Genomic DNA, 24,161 nt, shown 5'->3' with positions numbered 1-24,161 from the left:
TTAAAAAATATATTGGCTTTCTAGGGCTTGGGAAGATGGAGGGATTATACCACTGACAGCTAAAGGGTTCCAGGCTTCTTTTCAAGAACATGAAAATGTTTAAAAATTGACTGTAAGTGGTTACATAACTCTGCTAATATACAAAGAAAACTGAAGTTTACATGTTAAATGGGTGGATTAGATGGCATGTGTATTACATATATCATAAAAATTTCTTTTAAGAAATCTACTGAAAGAACTTATAGATAACATTTTTTCATTGTCTAGCTTGGTATCAGTAACAGACATAATACAAATATTTATATGCTTTCATAATGTATCTAAAATGAAAGAAAAAATAAGGGAAAAGCCTAGGTTTTCCAATAATTAAAAAATAACCTACACCATACATGTATTTTCAGAAAAGCATAAAAACTTTTTTGTATACTTTAAAAAAATTCATTTAATAATTATATGCAGATTCTGTATACATGAACAAAAATGAAGGTAATAAATGACACAATTCCCTGAAACATTCTATTAAATGGTACCTCTGGTTTAATTTTCCTTGACTCACCATGGAAGTCGGGATAGCATTAAAAGCTGCTGGGTTTAAAAAAAAAAAAAAAGTCTCAGCTTTCCTCAGGGTAGATATTTTTAATGAAAGATATATGACATTGTAACAGAAAAATTCCACAATAAAATTTTATGTGTAAGAAATAAGTGCAGTGTAAAGATCACAAAATATAATAAAATCAATTATAATGAAAATACAAAGAAAGCTGTTGATTGAAATGAGTGTACCAGAACAATTTTCATTACTTAAGCAGATTTACAGTTGACATGTTCGCTTTTGTACATACTTGACTTGTCATTTGTCTTAGTGTCTTCTTTAAATCTCGTCTTTTGTCTTTTAAATTTGTGTGAAAACGTGGTGAAGCAGATTGTAATTTCAGGATACCAGCCGGTTGTTTTTCAAGATGCCTCACAACTACCTGATGAGATATTTCTGTTAATGATTTTGTTACTCAGCTCACTTTAAAAATATATTAACATTTTATAATGATGTTTACTCAGAAAAAAAATCACTACATACACATATTCATCCTATTTTTCACATGTGTGTACACTCCTGTTTATTTCTGAATTCCCTGAAGGAAACAGAAGGTTCTATACTCCTGCCTAATCACTGTCACATTCTTTAGACAACAGGGTCAAGCCCTTTCTATGTACTGCCCTCGATAAGGTTGCAATGCTTAACAATCCACTGAATTCTCAATCAGAAATGGTTATGCAAGTCTCATTGGTGGTGGTGAATTCTACAGAGGTTATTATCCCTCTTATTAGAGGCTCAAATACATACCCCAAATCCTCACATCTTCAAACCTTTGCTGAAATAATTCCAATATACTTCCATGAGGAATAAAAGAGACCCTAGGTGACCTGCTCTCCACCTCAGTGCCTGTCCTCTGCTCCTAGAAATCTCACTGGTCCTCACACCACTCCTGCTCTACATAAATCCTGCCACCTCATTAGTCTGGAAATGGGGGTTCAGTGCCAAATTAATGAACTGTAGACGGCTACAATTATCTTTGTACTGAAAGGCTATTTCAGATAAACAATTGGGCCTTGAAATGAAGAAAACTATGAGCAAGTTTTATCATGGATATATGCAATAAATTACAGATTAAATCCACTGTTTTTTCTGCAGTTCATCACATTTGTCCCAACCCATGATAATGACAAACACACTTTTTAAAGAGGTGGAGAGGTCATGAATAAGGAAAAAAATATCAGGACAGTTATTTTCAGATTTAAGTTGAATTGACATGACTAAAAATAAACTTACCAACTAGAAAGATATAAAAATATAGTGAAGAAAATCTATTAAAAAATACAGCATCTACATTTCAGTTCAGCTGGAAAATCTGGAATGAACTGTCAAAGTAATTAACTCAATTGAAACTAGGTATGAGCATTTCCATTTATCTGCTTCATTGTGGTTTTAAAGTATGGCAACATGAAGACATTAAAATTGTTATTCCGTGATGGGATGTAGCTCATTGGTAGAGTGTGTGTTTTAGCATGGGCAGAGCTCTGGATTCAATTAACAGCACCAAAATTAGACATTGTTTCACCATTATTGAGACAGTATTATTAATGTCATCATATACATCTACTAAGTCTGTGTATCAATCTCTCAAATCTTTATAAGAAACACAATTATTTCTTAAATTGAGGAATCTGACATGTCCAAGTTTTAAAATTTCCTCCTTTTCAAATATTAAAATCCATTTTATCTAAGTTTTTTTGTGTGTTTATTTGGCATATGACTACCTAAGTTATTTTAAAATATACACATAGCATGTAAGAATTAGAGCAGGGAATTGGAAGACGTATCACTTCAAACACAGATCATTTATTTGCGCTGGGAATGAGGTCTAAGTTATATTTGCTGGAACTCAGGTTGTACTTCTGTGTTGATAACACAAAACACATTTATAATATATGAATTTTTATATTCATCAAGATTCAACATTTAGCCATAAGCAAATATCAGTTCAAGTTTTCCTTCTAAGACCCTTTATACTTACTACTTCTTTCTCCTTTCCATATTGATCCAGTTGTTCTTTTAAATGATTAGTTTCACTGGTTAATTCCATATATTCATTTTCCAGCATGAGATAATGTTTGTCATTCTGAGCTTGAATTCTTTTTATAATATCCTGAAATTGGGTTTGGATATTAATAATTTCATCTTTTTTATCATTAGCTTTGTTCTGATAGTCATGCAATTGGTCTTTCAGCAATGTAGTTTCACTCTGTAGTTTAGACACCTTCTCTCTAGAAGCTTCCTGCTTTCTGAGGTGTGCATTCCTTTTTCTTTGTTCATTTTGATACCCGTGTTCCATCCCCTTCAGTTGGCACTGTCTTTGTTTTAGGTGTCTGTTTACCTGTTCTGTAGCCAAAGTCATGACTCTGAGAGTACCTCTTGTCTTACGCAGCTCGTTTTCGAGGTCACTAGTTTTTATTTCAGACTTTGGAGCCTGTTGGGAAGGAATCTCACTACTAACTTCTAGGTTAATTACATCAATGTTCTTTTCTTCCTGTGAACTAAAGTCTTTATCTCTGGCTCTCTGGAAAGCAAGTTCTAGATTTCTTTTTGGAGTTGGACTTTCACCCTGATGGTGTGGAGCAGCACCAGGTCTGGCAGGGTGGGATTTGACTTCTGTTTCTGGTCTTTCTGTGCTCTGTTTTTCACTCTCCAGTGTGCAGTTTTGCAGTGTACTCTCAGCTTTCCAAATATCCAACTGTTCATTATCCTGGAATGTTTTTGTAAGTGTTTTCTCATTCATTTTGTCTGTCCTTGGAAGGTCAACATTCTTTTCTGTTAAAATTTCAGTATTCTTAAGGCACTTCTTTTCCTGGTCCTGATATTTTATTGGGTCCATTCCCAGTCTCCTCATAGAGATTTCATCCTTCGTCTTGTGATATTTATGCAATGGCTTGTTGTCTGACTCATCTCTAGTAGGAATCTAAGTAAAAGCAAAGAGAGACATTTTGCTACAATTCAATAAAATGACATTTTATAATTTCCTCTAAAATTAAAGAATAACCTGTACATATGGTGAAAGGGTTTCAATAGATACTCCACTGAAGAAAAATTAGATGTAAACTTCTGAGCTTATAAAAACATAAATTCCCAAAAGTTCAAAAAGTTAATCCAAGAAAATGGATCTATGAGAGTAAAAGGAAATTTCAATTTAAAGAATGTCAGAATTGCCAGGTACAATGGCACATGCCTATAATCCCAGTGGCTCAGGAGGAGCCAGGAGGATCACAGGTTCAAAACCAGCCTCAGCAATTTAGCGAGACCATGACTCATTCATTAAAAAATAAACGGCTGGGGATGCATCTTAGTGGTTCAGCACTCTGGTTCCAAAAAAAAAAAGAAAACAAGGATTGAAAAATTCTGAATTACAGCAGACTGAAAGAATAGAGTAACTGAAGAGTTTGCCAATGTTAAAAAAAAAAAATTTTGCAGAACAGAAAACAGAGAGACAGACCCACATATATAATCTCATTCTAGAAAAGGCATCATAAACATGCAAAGGAGAAAAGATAAGTTCTTCAACAAATAGTGCTAGGAAAACTGAAAACTCATATTTAGTATGAGAAATTTAACCTCTATTTCTCACCCCACACAAAACACAAAGTGGATCAAGGACCTAGACATTAGGCAAGAGACCCTAGGCCTATTAGAATGTGAACAGAGAGCCTACAGAGGACTGGAGGGGGGGTGTTTGTCACTGACACCTCAGATAGAGCATTAATTTCCAAAACAAACAACTCAAAAAAACTTAACACCCAAAACCACAAAACAGAACAAATAACCCAATCAATAAATGGACCAAAGAACTGAGCAGGCACTTCAAAGAAAAAGACATGAAAACAGTAAACAAATATATGAAAAGAAGTTCAACATCTCTAGCAATTAGAGAAGTGCAAATTAAAACTATACTGAGATTGCAATCTCACTGCAGTCAGAATGCCAATAGTGCAAGTAAAATGTGGCATATATACATAATGGAATTTTACTCAGCAATAAAAGATAATAAAATCATGGCATTTGCAGGTAAATGGATGGTACTGGAGAAGATAATGCTAAATGAAGGTAGCCAATCCCCCAAAAACAAATGCTGAATGTTTTCTCTGATATAAGGAGGCTGACTCATAGTGGGGTAGGGAGGGGGAGCATGGGAGGAATACATGAATTCTAGATAGGGCAGAGGGGTGGGAGGGAAAGGGAGGGGGCAAGGGGTTAGCAAGGATGGTGGAATGTGGACATCATCATCCAAAGTACATGTATGAAGACACAAATTGGTGCCAACATACTTTACATACAACCAGAGATATGAAAAAATGTGCTGTATATGTGTAGTAAGAATTGTAATGCATTCCACTGTCATTTATTTTTAAAAAATCAATAATACAAAAAGAATGCAAGTAACAAAAAATGTTGGTGAGGATGTGGGAAAAAGTTTCACTCATACATTGCTGATGGGACTGCAAATTGGTACAATCACTCAGGAAAGCAGCATAGAGATTCCTCAGAAAACCTGGATGAAACCATCATTTGACCCAGTTATTCTGCTCCGTGGTGTAAACCCAAAGGATACTACAGTGACACAGCCACATCGATACTTACAGCAGCTATTCACAAAAGGTAAGCTATGGAACCAACCTAGGTGCCCTTTAACACATGGATAAAGAAAATGTGTCATATATACACAATGGACTCAGCCATGAAGAATAATAAAATTATGGCATTTGCCGGTAAATAGATGAAACTGGAGACTATCATGCTAAGTGAAGTAAGCCAGTCCCCCAGATCCAAAGCTTAATATTCTCCTTAATCTGTGGATGCTGACACAGATAGGGGTGGAGGAGGGAATTGAATTAGATAAAAGAGAATAACGGGCTGGGAGGGAATGAGAAGGATGATACAGTGAACCTGACATCACTTTTCAATGTTCACATATGAATACACAAGCAGCAAAACTCCACATCGTTTTCAACCACAGGAGTGGGATCCTAATTAGCATAAGTTATATGCCATGTATGTATAATATGTCAAAACACCTCTACTGTCATACATACCTAAAACAAAAAACAATTCACTATTTTTATGTTGATATAACTTTTAGAATTTTATTTTCTACACTTTAAACAGTTAAAAATTGCAAATATTTTATTATGTACCTACCTGTTGGGGTGGCTTCAGTGGCAAATAAAAGAACATTTAACTTTAAGAAGAATAAGTTTCCAGTCTGACAGCTCAAGCATTTGACCAGCCTAGTACGAGCCTTAGCTCTACATCTACTCAGACACACAAGAGATCCCCAAGTTCTTTTCCTGAAAGTATTTCTCCCTTATTATATTTCTAACATTTTAGAGCAAAGTATGGGAATTGCATCTATTGATAAATGATATATCTAGGAACAGCACTAACCACATGTATGTATACCAACGAACAATGTATCACAATTCTGAAAAGGAGGGCGAGGCTACAAACATAGGCAAATTGCAAGATTTTTCTCCAAGTATTTTGCCTCTGCTCCTAGTGCTCATCCACCAAGCCAGTTATTTCTGACCTACGAATGGATAAACACCAAAGAAGGCTTGTGTTTCAAAATACAAATGACAAATAAGGCAAAATGTGCAAGGCTCTACTCAGAAAATCCTGAGATTGCTACTCAGCAGCATTTGTTTCATCTCAGTGAGGTTTGATACATAAGTCAATATAAGAAAGGGGAAATAAACTGACTGTATTGATTAGGAACAAATACTTACCAGTAACTTATTTCTAAGAACATATTATGGTATGCCATTGTTTCCAAAGGTGTTTTGCACTGAAATAAGAGATTACTTGGAGCAAAGTGTTTCTCTTCTCAAGAATGAGGAAATGATATACAAAATCAGGGTCCTCACTGGCCACACTTTTCCTCCTTACTTAACAGTGGGAGCAATAACACACATTAACACACAAAGGGAGTGAAGTCACTGCTCCAAAGTAAAACATCTACTATTAGAAGCAAGGGTTTTGAGATCATAGAGAAATCATCTATTCCTGTGGAAAATATTAAAAGGCCTTCTCTTGATGAGGCTACTCTCAAAGCCATCATGGGACTGCTGCAGAGAAATAGAGTTGACTTAAGAACATTACTGAATTCAATGAGACAAAAAATGCCACCCTCACCCCCAAAATATGTACATTATGGTTATGTATATATGGATTTGAAACCCTGTATACTTTTACATGATAATTACTGTTTAAAATGTTACACACACACACACACACACACACACACACTTGAAAACAATAGAGAAAAATAACTTAGGAAACGTATCCTTTTGGCACACATCCGTCTCTTTTTGTTTGCAAAGATGTTTTACTGAAATTCCATATTGTAAATTCTGGCATTCTGTAATCATGAAAGTTGTCTTTAGGTTTCATTTTGTTCTGCTAAAATCTACAAGTTCATTTCAGCAAGGTTTTTGACCACATATCAGCATGTAGCGGAAAGTTCTAAAAGCTTAATTAAAGAGTGGTACCTTAAAAAAAAAAAAACTCAAGAGTAGGTTTACTCTTTTATTTATTTATGCATAAATGACTTACATTTCAACTGCACAAATGACAGATAAATTTGTCAGAGTGAAAACATTTCTTAAATACAGGTAGAGATGTAATTGTAAAAAACTTTAAAAATGTATTTAAATAGTTTTATAGCTATTTAGTCTGTATCTTAACATAAAAAACCCTAAATTGGCATTTATATCAGTGATCAAAGTCAACTTCTTCATTCAGGAAACAAATGCTGAACATCTACCAGATGCTAAGATTTGCAGTAACTGATTTTGCCATAGATGCCATCATTTAATTTTAGAGTCAGATTACATTATTTTAAACCCACATACCAATGCTTTGGGAGACCATAGACTGCTTATCGACGGATGACCTGGAAGTCTGTATTTCCTGGCATTGTGGGCGATGTCTGAAGTGTGTGGATGTACACACACATGATGACTGCATGTGGGTGAAACTGCCCAACAGCACATTCCTCAGACCACATTGCCACCATTAAGTGAAACATGGCCACATACAGTAAGTTAAAGGGATTTTATAAATCATACAGAGGAGATAAAGAATTTGAAACTCTACTGAAGGGTCATTTACCTGATCAAAATGATTTCTTGCAGTCCTCAATTTCATACCCAATGTATCGACAGAGATTTCAGCTTGCTTTCTCACTTTATCTTCTTTGTTATATTCCGCTTCTTTTTCTTTTAACTGGTCCTTATTTTTTTCACGTAAAAGTTCATCATTTCTTCTCTTTGCCTCTTCCTTCAAGGCACACCTGGAGTTAAATATGGTTATCTTTAAATTAATTTTTGCCAGAAATGAAAAAAAAGTCTTTTTATGTTCTGGCTCTTTGTATGCTAATTTAGAATCCTAATAAAAATTCTATATTCTCTGAAGCTTTTCTTTTCTAGCTTCACATTTTTAATTTCTCCTTTATTCTTGTCTAAAACATACCTAACTGAAAGGCATAATAAAAGACTATTTTATTATTTGGTAAGTTTCTGTTACTAGTAAACCTTTTAGATACTTCAGAAAAGGAATTCTGAAATAATTTGGTAAACTGACCAGCTCAAAATGATCTTTTTTGCACTATCAAAGATCCTCCCCAGTTAAAAAGATAATTTCAAGTCAAATAAGTTTTAAAGACTTATGAATACGGTAGTAATATGATTTCATCTTCATAAAATATGTCAGGTATACCTACAATTGACTTACAGTACAGCAGCATATTCAGAAATTCTTCTTTAAACATATATCTTTTGTATCACTGTAACCCAAAACTGGGATAAGAAATCTAATACCTGTTTTTACAATTTTTCTGTTTGTTTTATAGCAACAGTTTCAACTTACCTTGTTGGTCATTATGTATTTTACAAACAAGTTAAAATCCCCTTTGGAACAATACAGAACCTAATATTTAATCCAATAATAAAGATTAATGCCCTTTAACAGATGAATGGATAAAGAAAATACGATAAATATACACAATGAAATATTGGCCATAACAAGAATGACTTTATGTCAACATGTACTCCACCATCATGGACACTTAAGAATAAAAAAAGTTCTTTCAATATAGAAATCTGGGGCTGGGGATGTGGCTCAAGCGGTAGTGCGCTCGCCTGGCATGCATGCAGCCCGGGTTTGATCCTCAGCACCACATACAAACAAAGATGTTGTGCCCGCCAAAAACTAAAAAAATTCTAGGATATGATACCTCAAATCGTGGAGTTGTTGTTTCAGTTCTGCATTTTCCTGCTGAAACTCTGATAGCCCCTTTTTTTACCTCAAATAGGAATCTGAACAAATGTGATTTATAAATGAGAGTAAATTTGATTAAATTTATTTTTAATGAATGTTAATGTAAAAACTGTACCTGAGGGTCTAGCTCAGCACTAGCACATCACACTAGTCATACAAAACCCTGGATTTGATCCCAGGCATAAGAAAAACTACAAATGTATAAAAACATGTTTTAGGGCAGTGAAGAAAACCTCATTAGTGAAATACAAACTTTCTTGAGCAATTTAGAAATCCAGATCAAATATCTTTTTAAAGCTTCCCTACTTTCTATATTAAATTTTTTAAAAAAAGTAAACAGAAATATAGAATATAATTTTTTCTCTTCTTTTGTTCTCACCACCACCTTTGGCACCAGGAATTGAACCCACAGGAGTGACATCCCAAGATCTTTCTTTTTTAAAAATTTTCAGACAGGGTCACACTGATTTGCTTATGACCTTGCTAAGTTGCTGAGGCTTGCTTTGAACTTTTGATCCTCCTTCCTCTGCCTCCCAGGCTGCTGGGATTATAGGCATGTACCATGGCACCTTGAGTGTAAAATGATTTTTTCTAAATAATATTTCTTGAAACATTAATTGTAATAAAATAGTTAAAAATATAAACAAATAACACCAAATTCTGTTAGTTAAATAAATAGAGTTCTAGTAGAAGGGGTTGCATATAGCCATTAAAATTGTGACAGGGAAGAATATGCATTTAATTTTTAGAAGTAATCACATTTAACAATATGTTATCTAGTTTGTAAGAAATTTGTATTTTATTCAAATTTTCTCCCTTGCAAAATGCCAACAGATAAAGATTTTTCCTTCTTATTTCTACTGGAATAAAGGAAAGGGTTCCACCCCTACTTTGAATCTAGGATATGATACCTCAAATCGTGGAGTTGTTGTTTCAGTTCTGCATTTTCCTGCTGAAACTCTGATAGCCCCTTTTTTACCTCAAAATTCTCATTTTCTAGTTGTGCGTTTCTTTTTAAATGTAGTGAACACTGTGAACAGTGATGTTTTTTAGGTTTTATTTTTCTTTGAAGTGATAGAACATCTTTCTGGGTTTTCAACAAAATAACAGAATCTGTAACAAAGAAAAGAAAGTGGAAACACAATATATGAGTAATTTTCATATATGAATGCTGTATATTTCACATACATTATTCATACACTAAGCCAATGTGTGCCTACAAAATGTGACATATTTTGCTGTTTTTGCAGATGAAGCAGAAGAGACGAGACCCTTCTTTAGCTTAAAGTCTAATGGAGAAGACAGACACATGAAAACCATTATAAATTCAGACAGATGATATAAGATAAAACAATCGAGACCAAAAAACACAAAATGCATTCATACACAGGTAATGTTCATAATGGAAACTCCCATATTGCCTCAAAACACTGATTACCCTGGTCTTTTCCATCTGGCACGTGACTGAAATTTCTCTGCCTCCATGGCTTCTTTTCCTTCATTTACTCGCTGTGCGCACGCGCGCGCTCTCTCTCTCTGCCCTTCTCAGTGTTTATTACCCCTTCCCCTCTGCACTGCATGACTTCCAACTCCCCTGTGATCTGTGCATGTCTTGTAGAGGGACACTCCCAGTGTAACCTGTGGCTGGACTTTGGGTCTTAAGAGAGACAACTCATTATCTTTCTGGTTTTCTCAATACTATCTGTTTACTAGGTTCATTTCTCCAAGTATTAGAATAACCAGGGCTCATGTTAGAAATCGATATTCCACCCCCAGAACTGTGTAGACTATGTCCTTCTTACCATGGTCATGTCCGTCTGTTTCCTCCTTTGCTCTACGTTGTTTCTCACTAGATGAGTGAGAAACCTGCATCTGCAGAGCCTCAGAGAATATCTGCAAAATGAATGACCCCAGTGAGTTGCATGAAGATTTCGTGACCACTCTTTTAGACATCACCCAATTTTTGGTCTAAAATGTAGACAAGTCCAGACTGACCAGTCATCCTTTCCACAGGGCAGCCTAGCGTTTATGCTCCAGATAAACCTGAACTCTGTTCTTCCTATGGCTCTGGATTTGTTAAAAGCAGGACAGAGTTCACAGAAAAGGCATCCCCTGACATGATGCTAACAGAGGTGTACACACACCAAAGAAGGGGAGGAACAAAATTCATTGTAACTCATTCTCCTTCACATGTAAGAGGGTTTTTCAAGTCTTATTTAAAAGGATTTTTGAGGAATACTCTTGATATTACATGGGATTTCACATTATAAATGCTAGACTGACAAAGTTTTCATTTTAAAATATGAGACTTAGGTGTTCAGTTGGGGACCTGACACTGGGATCAGACCCCTGCCCAAGGACCCACACGTGCAGGCCAAGTGACATATATCTAGATGCATGCTACCCAAACCTCGCCCTGGGAATGCTGGCAATGTCAGAAAACATGGTGAGACGGCATCTCCAAATTCCATCATTCCACCGTTGTTGCATCCAAATATATTTCTTTAACACACACTAAAGACATTTTGATCAAATACTCAATATATTGACCGATTTTCTGCATGCATGAGAAACGAAATGGAAAGGTCACCACAGAATAAAAATCGTTCAACGTGGAGCAAATGATGAGTGATTTTCACCAGGATGTTTAGCCTTTGGCAACCATCACCCTTCTGTAGGAATGTATCCAGTGGCCATTATACACCATTCATGGTACAGGTCCTTATTCCTCAGTCTCATGTTTCATCTCAACGTTTTTCCTTTTCAAGGAGCTTTCTCACGTGGAAGCACAAGTGGCATTTAGATACCTTTTGCCTCCATCACAAAATAAAGTTTAACTCTAAGTTGACATGATTTCTGACACTATTTTCAGATTCTAACCACTTAAGGGGATTTTTAGAAGTTGTAAATTATGATGCCTAAACCCCTAAAGACTATTTGAAAGGTAATTTCACGTGGCCTCCTTTATGTTCTTCAACAAGGAAAACAAGAGGAAACCAGGAATACACAATGTGCATGTTGACATACCTGTGGCTGGGTATGTTGAGTGTCATCAGACCTTTCCTGCTCTTCCTCTGAAGTCACATCAGAATGGGTCCCTGCTGACAAGTGAATACATTTACTCACAGTCCTTAGGACAGAGTTAGATGAGTGAATATCAACCAAAATAGAAAGCAGTAACTGTAACACCAATACAACTAAATGTTCCCAAATATGCTTTCCAAATAAGTTGAATATTAGTTGAGTAACTCCTGGTTTCAATGTTCCACAGTTTTCCTTTCCTTGTGTTTGCACCTTGGGTTGGACCCTGAAACTTGTGCAATCTTGTCAACTACTCTACACTTAGTTCTATCCCTTGGCCATTTTAGTTGGGAACCAGAGTCCTCTGCTGACTGGACTGAAAGCAGCCATTCTTCAGCCTCTGACTTACAGGCAGCTGTGGATAAAGATGTGCCTGTCCATCTGCACCCAACCAACAATGACTTCTTCATGGAGTACTTTTCCGGATCCAAATCATCAACACACAACAGGATACCAGGTTCAATGCACACCACATCTCCAAGATTCATCTGCTCAAGATCAATGTGATTTGTTCAGAAACAAACTTGAACTTCCACATGAAAGAAGGGCTGAGTGTGGGAAACCGATGGCCTAGAGCAAGCTGCATTCTAAGCTGCGCCACAGTGTGGAGGCCCAAGAAGTGGGTGAAGAGCTTCTCAGCAGCTGAGTGGAAGACAGGTTTTATTCAAATTTCATACTGGACACTCAGAAGGGCTTATGGATTCAGAAAGCTGTGTACCACAAACAAAGACAGCCCACAACCTGCAGGCCAACACCAGAGCAGACCTGCCTCGGACCAAGGAAAAAGAAGAGGAAGCTGCATTCTAAGTTGGGCCTTGGTGTGTGTTACTAAGGAGAAACCCAGGATCAAAAATGCTGCCTGAGGTGGTCTGACCACAAGGCTGCTCTCTGCACTGGTGCTGAAAAGCCTGCTCTTCTCTCCAGGGATGAGAGGAGTGCTGAGGCTGTAGCCGTCCTCGGGGAAGAGCACCACAGTGGATCACTTCATGAAAACAGCACACACACACACACACACACTGACACACACACAGAAACACAACAACAGGCTCATGGCAGTGCCTATCAAGGGACCTAAGTTTTCCCTGCTTGAACATGGGAGAAACTGGTGCAGATTGGACTACACCCATGAGACTCGGTTTGGAAGGGCGATGGGGAACCTGTGTTTCTGGCAGTGAGCAGCACCAGGACCCGAGCAGGCAGAGAAAAGGTACCAGAGATGGTGGTTTTTCTGGAAGGAGGTGCAGAGAGAGGTGAGTATCCAGGAAGGAGATGGTGAGAGCACGAAACACTGCAGGCCCACACAGAGGCAAGTGTAAAATGGGTCTGTATTGTCTCAGGATAGAGGGATGGTGAGGACTAATGCAGAGCACAGGGAAGGAGGGACAGGCATAAGGACTCAGCGAGGCCCAGCTCCTGTTAGGAAAGATTTCTAGGAAGCTTGAGAAGGCAGGCCCTTCACATTCTGAGCAGAGGCTCAGGTGACATTTGCACAGCAGCTAGATCTCCCCAAAGGCTGGGAACAGGGAGAATGGAAACAGGATCACAGATCCATGATGACAAAGCCCCAGTATGAAATGGGGGGGAAGCAGTTCAGAATGGAGGGATGTTCCCAGAAAGACGGAGGAGAGATCATGTGCTGAGACAACTGCCAGACAGTGGGGTCACATCCTCCCACCTCCTTGGGACAAGGACCTTACACGTGGGAAGGCTGCTAGCATTTCAGTTGTTTTCACACAGTGTTCCCCTGGATGTTGTAGTGCAACTTACCTGATCTGACTGTCTCTGCTTCTGCCTTCCCTGGTCCTGGACATGGGATGGGCTCCTTCACTGTGACGGGGGGCTCAGTGTGCTTGGAAAGAAGAGAGTACATAAAGAGTGTGCACCTCCCCACTGCAAAGGGAACAATTCAGCATCAGTATAGAGCTTTAATTACCTTTGTGCATTCAGAGGCGTCACGAGATGCTGAAACACAAAGGGGACACACTGTCAACCCAGGTGAAGAGGACAACACAACTCATACCTTCCTCCACATAGAGCAGAGGTGCATGGTTTTGTTCTGCTCAACAGCACACTATCTGCTGGGTTTCCACGCTGGCTGGTTCTGGCCAACAACAGTCACTGACTCAAAGCCACTAAAGGAGCTTCATGAACAGGTTTCCTGGAACATGCATTTTGTTGTGTCAGATGATCATAAATAAAACAGAAAGGGGACCTATGCCAATGCCAAGGTGCAGATTGATGGGGAGCTCAGCGATCTCCCGTGGCAGCTGCCAAGAGGGACCCTGAGAGATTCAATGGCAAAGCCCAAATAAAAACAGAAACAAAACCAGCCAAAGTACATATCTCACTAGAAACCTGTGGGAAGGTTTAATCCCTAGGATTTTTACATTTCTCCATCTGTCCTTCCATTTTGGTTCAGGAAGGCCAAAGCTGTGCCCAGAGTCCAGGGGAAGGTCAGGTTCATTTCTCCACAAAGCAAGACGTGAAGTACTGAGCTGAGATACATACTTTGACAGGAATTGCTAGGACACCTATGGTTTGTTTCTCATACCCCTGTGGGACGCTGGTTCCTCTTGTGCATCTTCTTCTTCTTCTCCTGTATTCTGTGGTGTAACTGGATTAGACTTTCGTGATCCCCTTGAGTGAGAAGAGATAGATCCCACATCTAAGAAATAAGGTTTGTCCAATGTGAACGATTGAGACATGGCATACCAAAGGGCCAAGGTGAAATGAAGGTCACAGCTTTATCAGATATCAGTAATCATTCATCACACACTCCCACACCCACCCATATATGACCCAGAGTTTGGATGTTTGAAGAATAACTATAAAAATTTCTGTTTCCAAAGAAGTTTTGATCTGTAACTTGCTCATTTCTTAAGCGTATTTGTGAAAAGTCTGGCTTTCCTCAAAATGAGAATTACTTTTCGAATGATGAGGATTTAGCTCAGTAGAAGGAATTTCCAGAACACCCAGTGCCATTTCATTTTGAGGAAGAGAGAGAGAGAGAGAGAGAGAGAGAGAGAGAGAGAGAGAGAGAGAGAGAGAGAGAGAGAGAGAGAGAAGGACTAGCTGTCTTTAAAAATAATCCATGATTCTGAAATGTCATTTTGCTCCTCAGAATGACTCCACTTGACCAACAGCCAGCAGTGTGTCTGGTAGGGCCTGAGAAGAGACAGTCATGGCTGCAATTTCTCCCAACTCTACCAGCCCCTCCTGGATCAGATGATGGATCAGTAACACAGTCTCACAGATTTTGGAAGCTAGATATACAGATAGCCCCTGAATTCCTGCTCTCAGTTTCCCCATCATTTCTCCAAGATTACGCAGCTAACTTCCTTTGTTCATTCCCCATTTCTCTGTCCCTGGGACTTTTCAAAACAACATCTCAACCTGTGGTCTTGATTCTCTCCATTTGACATTCTGTCTATGGACTGTCCCCACTCCTCCTTATTCCCCAATTTAGCGAGGAGACCTAAGAAATATAAATCCTGTACGTGAGTCCCTCCCCCTTCTAAGAGACAAGATCAGAAAGGAAAGAAGATGTATGCAATCACTTGATCACACTCATGTTCCAGTGGCTCTGCAGCTAGTTGTGCTAAGGGAAATCCTTTCTGACCCCTCTACAGCGTGGCCTGCAGATCCTGGGGACTGGCATCAGCTCCACCCTAAGGAGCGCAGATGCACAGAGCAGCTCAGTCACAAGGTGCATTTCCTACAGGGTTCCCACAGAGGATCGATTAGACTTGGAGAGTGTGGGTCTCTACTTAGTCTGCTGCTCATTTCCCTGCCTCATGTGCCTTCCAAGAACAGTCAGGTTTCCTCCACATGATGGTCCCCAACCTGGGGGGTGAGAAGAGTCCTTTCTCCTTCACTTACTCGCTGTCTCTCTCTGCCTTTCACACTGTTTCTTCCCCCTTCTCCTGTCCAGATTCTCCAAAGTAGGGGTTAGAAACCTATGGATTTCGGCATAACCATTTGCACACCATTCCACTCCCTATCCCGCTATCTCTGCCCTCTGTGCATCGTCCCAGGTAAGCAGCAAGAAACTCTATGATATTCTTTCATATAAACGTGTGACACATGGTTTCATGAACATTTCAGTTTCAAAATCAAATTAAAAAAAACCTGTCTATCTGCTTGATCAGTTCTTCTCATGTGAGTTCCATTTTAGTGACAACTAAGATGGGAGTGAGAGGTCAGAAAACATACTCACATCACACCTTGAGGCATGTGCATAACTGGAAACTCCCATGTTCTTTCCACACGTTGAATACACTGGTCTTTTCCATCTGGCACCTGACTGAAATTTCTCCGCCTCCATGGCTTCTTTTCCTTCATTTACTCGCTGTGCTCTCTCTCTCTGCCTTTCTCAGTGTTTATCACCCTTCCCCCTCTGCACTGCATGATTTCCAACTCCCCTGTGACCTGTGCGTGTCTTGTAGAGAAACTAAGAGGGACACCCCACTATAACTGGGGCAGGATTTTGGGCCTTGAGAGAACGAACTCGTTATCTTTCTGGCTTTCTCAATTCTACTTGTTTACTGGGTTCATTTTTCCAAGTATTAGAGTAACCAGCGCTCATGTTAGAAATCGATATTCCGTCCCCAGAACTGTGTACACTATGTCCTTCTTACCACGGTCATGTCCGTCTGTTTCCTCCTTTGCTCTATGTTGTTTCTCATCAGATGAGTGAGAAACCTGCATCTGCGGATGAGCCTCAGAGAATATCTGCAAAATGAATGACCCCAGTGAGCTGCATGAAGATTTCATGAACACTCTTTTAGGCATTACCCAATTTTTGGTCTGACTAAAATGCAGACACGTCCAGACTGAACAGTCATCCTTTCCACAGGGCAACCTAGCATTTGTGCTCCGGATGAACCTGAACTCTTCTCTTCCTATGGCTCTGGATTTGTTAAAAGCAGGACAGAGTTCACAGAAAAGGCATCCCCTGACATCACACTAACAGAGGTGAACTCACCCCAAAGGACGGGAGGAACAAAATTCATTGTAACTCTTTCTCCTTCCCATTCCCCTTCACATATAAGAGGGTTTTTCAAGTCTTACTTAAAACGAGTTTTGAGGAATCTGTTTTGATATTATGTGGTATAAAAACATTGTTAATTCTAAATTGATCAAGTTTATGTTTTAAAATATGAGACTTAGGTGTTCACTTGGGGATCTGACACTGGGGTCAGACCCCTGCCCAAGGACCCACACGTGCAGGCCAAGTGACATACATCTAGATGCATGCTACCTAAACCTCGCCCTGGGAATGCTGGCAATGTGAGAAAACGTGGGGAGATGGCATCTCCAAATTCCATCATTCCCCTGTTGCTGCATTCAAATACATTTCTTTCACACACAGTAAAGACATTTTGATCAAAATAGTCAACATAGTGACCAATTTTCTGCATGCATGAGAAATGAAATGCAAAGGTCACCACAGAATAAAAATCGTTCAATGGGAGCAAATGACGAGTGATTTTCTCCAGAATGTTGAGCCTTTGGAAACCATCACCCTTCCTCAGGAATGCATTTAGCGGCCATCACACTTACACCATCCACGGTCCAGAGGCTTATTCTTCAGTCTCAAGTTTCATATAAACGTTTTCCTTTTCAAGAAGCTTTCTCATGAGGAAGCACAAGTGGCATTTAGATACTTTTGCTTCCATAACAAAATAAAATTTAGCTCTAAGTTGATGTGATTTCTAATGCTATTTTCCGATTCTAACCAGTTAAGGGGGTTTTTAGAAGCTAAGTCATAAATCATGATGCCTACACCCCTAAAGACTATTTGAAAGGTATTTTCACCTGGCCTCCTTTATGTTCTTCAACAAGGAAAACGAGAAGAAACCAGGAATAGATGATTTGCATGCTGACATACCTGTGGCTGGCTATGTTGAGTGTCATCAGAACTCTCATGCTCTTCCTCTGAAGAATGGTTCTCTGCTGACAAGTGAATACATTTACTCATAGTCCTTAGGACAGAGTTAGATGAGTGAATGTCGATCTAAGTAGAAAGCGGTAACTGTAACACCAGTACAACTAAATGTTCCCAAATATGCTTTCCAAATAAGATGCATGTTAGGTGAGTAACTACTGGTTTCAATGTTCCAGTTTTCCTTTCCTTGTGTTTGCACTTGGGAGTGGACTTGTGCAATCTTGTCAACTACTCTACCACTTAGTTCTATCCCTCAGCCATTTTAGTTGGCAACTGGGGTTCTCTGCTGAGTGGACTGAACACAGCCATTCTTCAGCCTCTAACTTACAAGCAGCTGTGGATAAAGATGTGCCTGTCCATCTGCACCCAACCAACAATGACTTCTTCATGGAGTACTTTTCCTGATCCAAGTCATCAACACACAACAGGATACCAGGTTCAATGCACACCACATCTCCAAGATTCATCTGCTCAAGGTCAGTGTGATTTGTTCAGAAACAAACTTGAACTTCCACATCAAAGAAGGGCTGAGTGTGGGAAACCGATGGCCTAGAGCAAGCTGCATTCTAAGGTGCGCCATAGCGTGGAGCCCCAAGAAGTGGGTGAAGAGCTTCTCAGCAGCTGAGTGGAAGAGGGGTTTATTCAAATTTCATACTGGACACTCAGAAGGGCTTATGGATTCAGAAAGCTGTGTACCACAAACAAAGACAGCCCACAACCTGCAGGCCAACACCAGAGCAGACCTGCCTCGAACCAAGGGAGGGAGAGGAGAGGAAGTTGCATTCTAAGTTGTGCCTTGGTGTGTGTTGCTAAGAAGAAACCAGGATCAAAAATGCTGCCTGAGCTGCTCTGACCAAAAGCCTGCTCTTCTCTCCATGGATTATGGGAGTGCTGAAGCTGTAGCCATTCTCAGGGAAGAGTGCCACAGTGGTCTCTTTGGTTCACTTATACATATACACACTCCCACAGAAACACAACAACAGGCTCATGGCAGTGCCTATCAAGGGACCTAAGTTTTTCCTGCTGGAACATGTAAGAAATTGGTGCAGATTGGACTATACCCATGAGACTCGGGTTGGAAGGGCGATGGGGAACCTGTGTGTCTGGCAGTGAGCGGCACCAGGACCTGAGCAGGCAGAGAAAAGGTCCCAGAGATGGTGGTTTTTTTGCAAGGAGGTGCAGAGAGGTGCCAGAGGCGAGTAGCAGCCAGGAAGCAGGAGACGGTGAGAGCATGAAACGCTGCAGGCCCAAACAGAGACAAGTGTAAAATGGGTCTGTATTGTCTCAGGATAGAGGGATGGTGAGGACTAATGCCAGAGCATAGGGAAGGCAGGGACAGGCATAAGGACAGAGTGAGGCCCAGCTCCTCTTAGGAAAGATTTCTAGGAAGTTTGAGAAGGCAGACCCTTCACATTCTGAGCAGCTAGATCTCCCCAAAGGCTGGAAACAGGGAGAATGGAAACAGGATCAGAGATCCATGAGAAAGCCCCAGTACGAAATCGAGGAGAAGCAGTTTAGAATGGAGGGGATGTGAGAGATCATGTGCTGAGACGACTGCCAGACAGTGGGGTCACATCCTCCCACCTCCTTGGGACAACGACATTACACGTGGGAAGGCTGCTAGCATTTCAGTTGTTCTCACACAGTGTTCCCCTGGATGTTGTAGTGCAACTTACCTGATCTGACTGTCTCTGCTTCCGCCTTCCCTGGTCCTGGACATGGGTCGGGCTCCTTTACTGTGACGGGGGGCTCAGTGTGCTTGGAAAGAAGAGAGGACATAAAGAGTGTGCACCTCCCCACTGCAAAGGGAACAATTCAGCATCAGTATAGAGCTTTAATTACCTTCGTGCATTCAGAGGCGTCACGAGATGCTGAAACACAAAGGGACATGCTGTCAACCCAGGTGAAGAGGACAACACAACTCATACCTTCTTGAGTCTCCACATAGAGCAGAGGTGCATGGTTTTGTTCTGCTCAACAGTATGCTATCTGCTGGGTTTCCACGCTGGTTGGTTTAGGCCAAGAGTCACCTGACTCAAAGCTAATAGAGGAACTTCGTGAATAGGTTTCCTGAAACATGCAGTTTCTTTCACAAAATTGAGATTATGTGTCAAATAGGCATAAATAAGACAGAAAAGGATACCTATACCAAAGCTAAGGTGCAGACTGATGGGGAGCTCAGCGATCTCCCATGGCAGCCGCAAAGACGGACCCTGAGAGATTCAATGGCAAAGCCCAAGTAAAAACAGAAAAAAAAAACCCAGCCAAGGGGCTGGGGTTGTGGCTCAGTGACTGAGCGCTTGCCTTGTACATGTGAGGCCCTGGGTTTGTTTCTCAGTACCACATAAAAAGAAAGAAAGAAACAAACAAACCCAACCTCCCCCCCCCCCAAAAAAAAAAAAAAACACCATCCAAAGTACATATCTTACTAGAAACCTGTCATTTCTCAACAAAGCAAGACATGTGAAGTAGTGAGCTGAGATACTTTGACAGGGACACTAGGTCACCTATGGTTTGTTTCTCATACCCCTGTGGAACGCTGGTTCCTCTTGTGCATCCTCTTCTCCTGTATTCTCTGGCATAACTGGATTAGACTTTCGTGATCCCCTCGAGTGAGAACAGATTGATCCCACATCTAAGAAATAAGGTTTGTTCAATGTGAATGATTGAGACATGGCATACCAAAGGGCCAAGATGAAATGGAAGGTCACAGCTTTATTAGATATCAGTGATCTTTCATCACACACATACTCTCTCACACAGAGAGAGAGAGACACACACAAACACCCATAGATGACCAAGAGTTTTAGTGTTTGAATAATAACTACAGATTTCTGTGTACAAATGAGTTTTATTCTCTGTGAGTTGCTCATTTGTTAAGGGTATTCATGAAGATTTACCTTAGTAACAAAGTAGGAAAAGAGAAAGAGGGGGGTGGGTGGAGGAGGGAGAAAGAAAGAAGCAGTAGGTATCTTAAAAACAATGCATAATTCAGAAATGTCATTTTGCTCCTCTGAATGACTCCACTTGACCCACAGCCAGCAGCATGTCTGATAGGGACTGAGAAGAGACAGTCATGGCTGCAGTTTGTCCCAATAGTACCAGCCCCGCCTGGTTCACATGATGGATGGGTAACAGAGTCTCACATATTTTGGAAACTAGATATACAGATAGCACCTGAATTGCCTGCTCTCAGTTTCCCCATCATTCCCTTCAAGATGACGCAGCTAACTTCCTTTGTTCATTCCCCATTTCAAAACAATATCTCAATCTGTGTCTGGATTCTCTCTGTTTGACCTTCTGTCTATGGATTGTCCCCACTCCTCCTTATTCCCCCAATTTAGCGAGGAGACCTAAGAAATATAAATCTTGTACTTGAGTCCCTCTCCCTTTCAAGAGACAAGATCAGAAAGGAAAGAAGATGCATGCAATCGCTTGATCACATTGGATGCTCCAGTGGCTCTGCAGCTAGTTGTGCTAAGGGAAATCCTTTCTGACCCCTCTACAGCGTGGCCTGCAGATCCTGGTGATTGGCATCAGCTCCACCCTAAGGAGCCTAGATGCACAGACCAGCTCAGTCAGAATGTGCATTTCCTACAGGGTTCCCACAGAGGATCGATTAGACTTGGAGAGTGTGGGTCTCTACTTAGTCTGCTGCTCATTTCCCTGCCTCATGTGCCTTCCAAGAACAGTCAGGTTTCCTCCACATGATGGTCCCCAACCTGGGGGGTGAGAAGAGTCCTTTCTCCTTCATTTACTCGCTGTCTCTCTCTGCCTTTCACACTGTTTCTTCCCCCTTCTCCTGTCCAGATTCTCCAAAGTAGGGGTTAGACACTTATGGATTTGGGCATAACCATTTGCACACCATTCCACTCCCTATCCCGCTATCTCTGCCCTCTGTGCATCGTCCCAGGTAAGCAGCAAGAAACTCTATGATATTCTTTCATATAAACGTGTGACGTCACACATGGTTTCATGAACATTTCAGTTTCAAAACCAAATTTAAAAAAAACCTGTCTATCTGCTTGATCAGTTCTTCTCATGTGAGTTCCATTTTAGTGACAACTAAGATGGGAGTGAGAGGTCAGAAAACATACTCACATCACACCTTGAGGCATGTGCATAACTGGAAACTCCCATGTTCTTTCCACACCTTAAATATGCTGGTCTTTTCCATCTGGCACCTGACTGAAACTTCTCTTCCTCCACAGCTTCTTTTCCTTCATTTACTCGCTGTGCTCTCTCTGCCTTTCTCAGTGCTCTCTCTGCCTTTCTCCTCTGCACTGCATGACTTCCAACTCCCCTGTGATCTGTGCATGTCTTGTAGAGAAACTAAGAGGGACACCCCCAGTGTAACCTGCGGCTGGACTTTGGGTCTAAAGAGAGAACTCATTATCTTTCTGGCTTTCTCAATTCTACCTGTTTACTAGGTTCATTTCTCCAAGATTAGAGTAACCAGCGCTCATGTTAGAAATCGATATTCCGTCCCCAGAACTGTGTACACTATGTCCTTCTTACCACGGTCATGTCTGTCTGTTTCCTCCTTTGCTCTATGTTGTTTCTCACTAGATGAGTGAGAAACCTGCATCTGCGGATGAGCCTCAGAGAATATCTGCAAAATGAATGACCCCAATGAGTTGTATGAAGATTTCGTGACCATTCTTTTAGACACCACCCAATTTTTGGTCTAAAATGTAGACAAGTCCAGACTGACCAGTCATCCTTTCCACAGGGCAACCTAGCATTTGTGCTCCGGATGAACCTGAACTCTTATCTTTTAATGGCTCTGGATTTGGTAAAAGCAGGATGGAGGTCACAGAAAAGGCATCCCCTGATATCACACTAACAGAGGAGTACTCACCCCAAAGGACGGGAGGAACAAAATTCATTGTAACTCTCCCTCCTTCCCATTCCCCTTCACATGTAAGAGGGTTTTTCAATTCGTATTTGAAAGAGCTTTGAAGAATATGCTTGATATTACATGGGATTACACATTGTAAATGCTGGATTGACCAATTTATGTTTTAAAATATGAGACTCAGGTGTTCACTTGGGGATCTGACACTGGGACAGACTCCTGCCCAAGGACCCACACGTGCAGGCCAAGTGACATACGTCTAGATGCCTGCTACCTAAACCTCGCCCTGGGAATGCTGGCAATGTGAGAAAACATGGTGAGACGGCATCTCCCAATTCTGTCATTCCCCCATTGCTGCATCCAAATACATTTCTTTAAACACACTAAAGACATTTCAATCAAAATAGTCAACATATTGACCGATTTTCTGTATGCATGAGATTCGAAATGGAAAGGTCAACACAAAATAAAAATTGTTCAGCTTGGAGCAAATAACGAGTGATTTTCTCCAGGATGTTGAGCGTCTGGCAACCACCACCCTTCTACGGGAATGCATTCAGTGGCCACCACACTTACATCATTCATGGTCCAGGTACTTTTTCATCTCAATGTTTTCCTTTTCTAGAAGCTTTCTCACGTGGAAGCACAAGTGGCATTTAGATACCTTTTGCCTCCATCACAAAATAGAATCTAGCTCTAAGTTGATGTGATTTCTAATGCTATTTTTAGATTCTAACCACTTATGGGGGTTTTTAGAAGTTAAGTCATAAATTATGATGCCTAAACCCTTAAAGACTATTTGAAAGGCAATTTCACTGGGCCTCCTTTATGTTCTTCAACAAGGAAAACAAGAGGAAACAAGGAATAAACGATTTGCATGTTGACATACCTGTGGCTGGCTATGTTGAGTGTCATCAGAACTCTCATGCTCTTCCTCTGAAGTCACATCAAAAAGGTTCTCTGCTGACAAGTGAATACATTTACTCACAGTCCTTAGGACTGAGTTAGATGAGTGAATATCAACCAAAATAGAAAGCAGTATCTGTAACACCAGTACAACTAAATGTTCCCAAATATGCTTTCCAAATAAGATGAATGTTAGGTGAGTAACTACTGGTTTCAATGTTCCACAGTTTTCCTTTCCTTGTGTTTGCACTTGGGAGTGGACCCAGGCACTTGTGCAATCTTGTCAACTACTCTACCACTTAGTTCTATCCCTTGGCCATTTTAGTTGGGAACCACAGTCCTCTGCTGACTGGACTGAAAGCAGCCATTCTTCAGCCTCTGACTTACAAGCAGCTGTGGATAAAGATGTGCCTGTCCATCTGCACCCAACCAACAGTGACTTCTTCACGGAGTACTTTTCCTGATCCAAATCATCAACACACAAC

General features: G+C 40.4%; 1 protein-coding gene across 1 annotated transcript in view; it reads right to left on the bottom strand.

Annotated features, from left to right (window-relative positions):
* Positions 1-2,394: 2,394 nt before the first annotated feature.
* The window catches only part of LOC114107130 (ankyrin repeat domain-containing protein 26-like), an 80,985-nt gene continuing 59,218 nt past the window's right edge, over positions 2,395-24,161 (bottom strand). The window contains exons 15-26 of the mRNA XM_071605970.1: positions 23,660-23,733; positions 22,431-22,524; positions 19,755-19,783; positions 19,589-19,670; positions 18,974-19,151; positions 14,517-14,602; positions 13,899-13,927; positions 13,733-13,814; positions 12,490-12,607; positions 7,718-7,898; positions 2,574-3,515; positions 2,395-2,454 (exon numbers count right to left, since the gene is read on the bottom strand). Of these exons, the coding sequence (XP_071462071.1) occupies positions 2,395-2,454; positions 2,574-3,515; positions 7,718-7,898; positions 12,490-12,607; positions 13,733-13,814; positions 13,899-13,927; positions 14,517-14,602; positions 18,974-19,151; positions 19,589-19,670; positions 19,755-19,783; positions 22,431-22,524; positions 23,660-23,733 (1,955 nt within the window). The remainder of the gene's footprint in view (positions 2,455-2,573; positions 3,516-7,717; positions 7,899-12,489; positions 12,608-13,732; positions 13,815-13,898; positions 13,928-14,516; positions 14,603-18,973; positions 19,152-19,588; positions 19,671-19,754; positions 19,784-22,430; positions 22,525-23,659; positions 23,734-24,161) is intronic.

This window comes from Marmota flaviventris, chromosome 20 (genome assembly GCF_047511675.1).
Source record: "Marmota flaviventris isolate mMarFla1 chromosome 20, mMarFla1.hap1, whole genome shotgun sequence".
NCBI lineage: Eukaryota > Metazoa > Chordata > Mammalia > Rodentia > Sciuridae > Marmota > Marmota flaviventris.
Note: the sequence above shows the minus strand (reverse complement) of the source record. Positions and strands in the feature narration are given on the sequence as shown.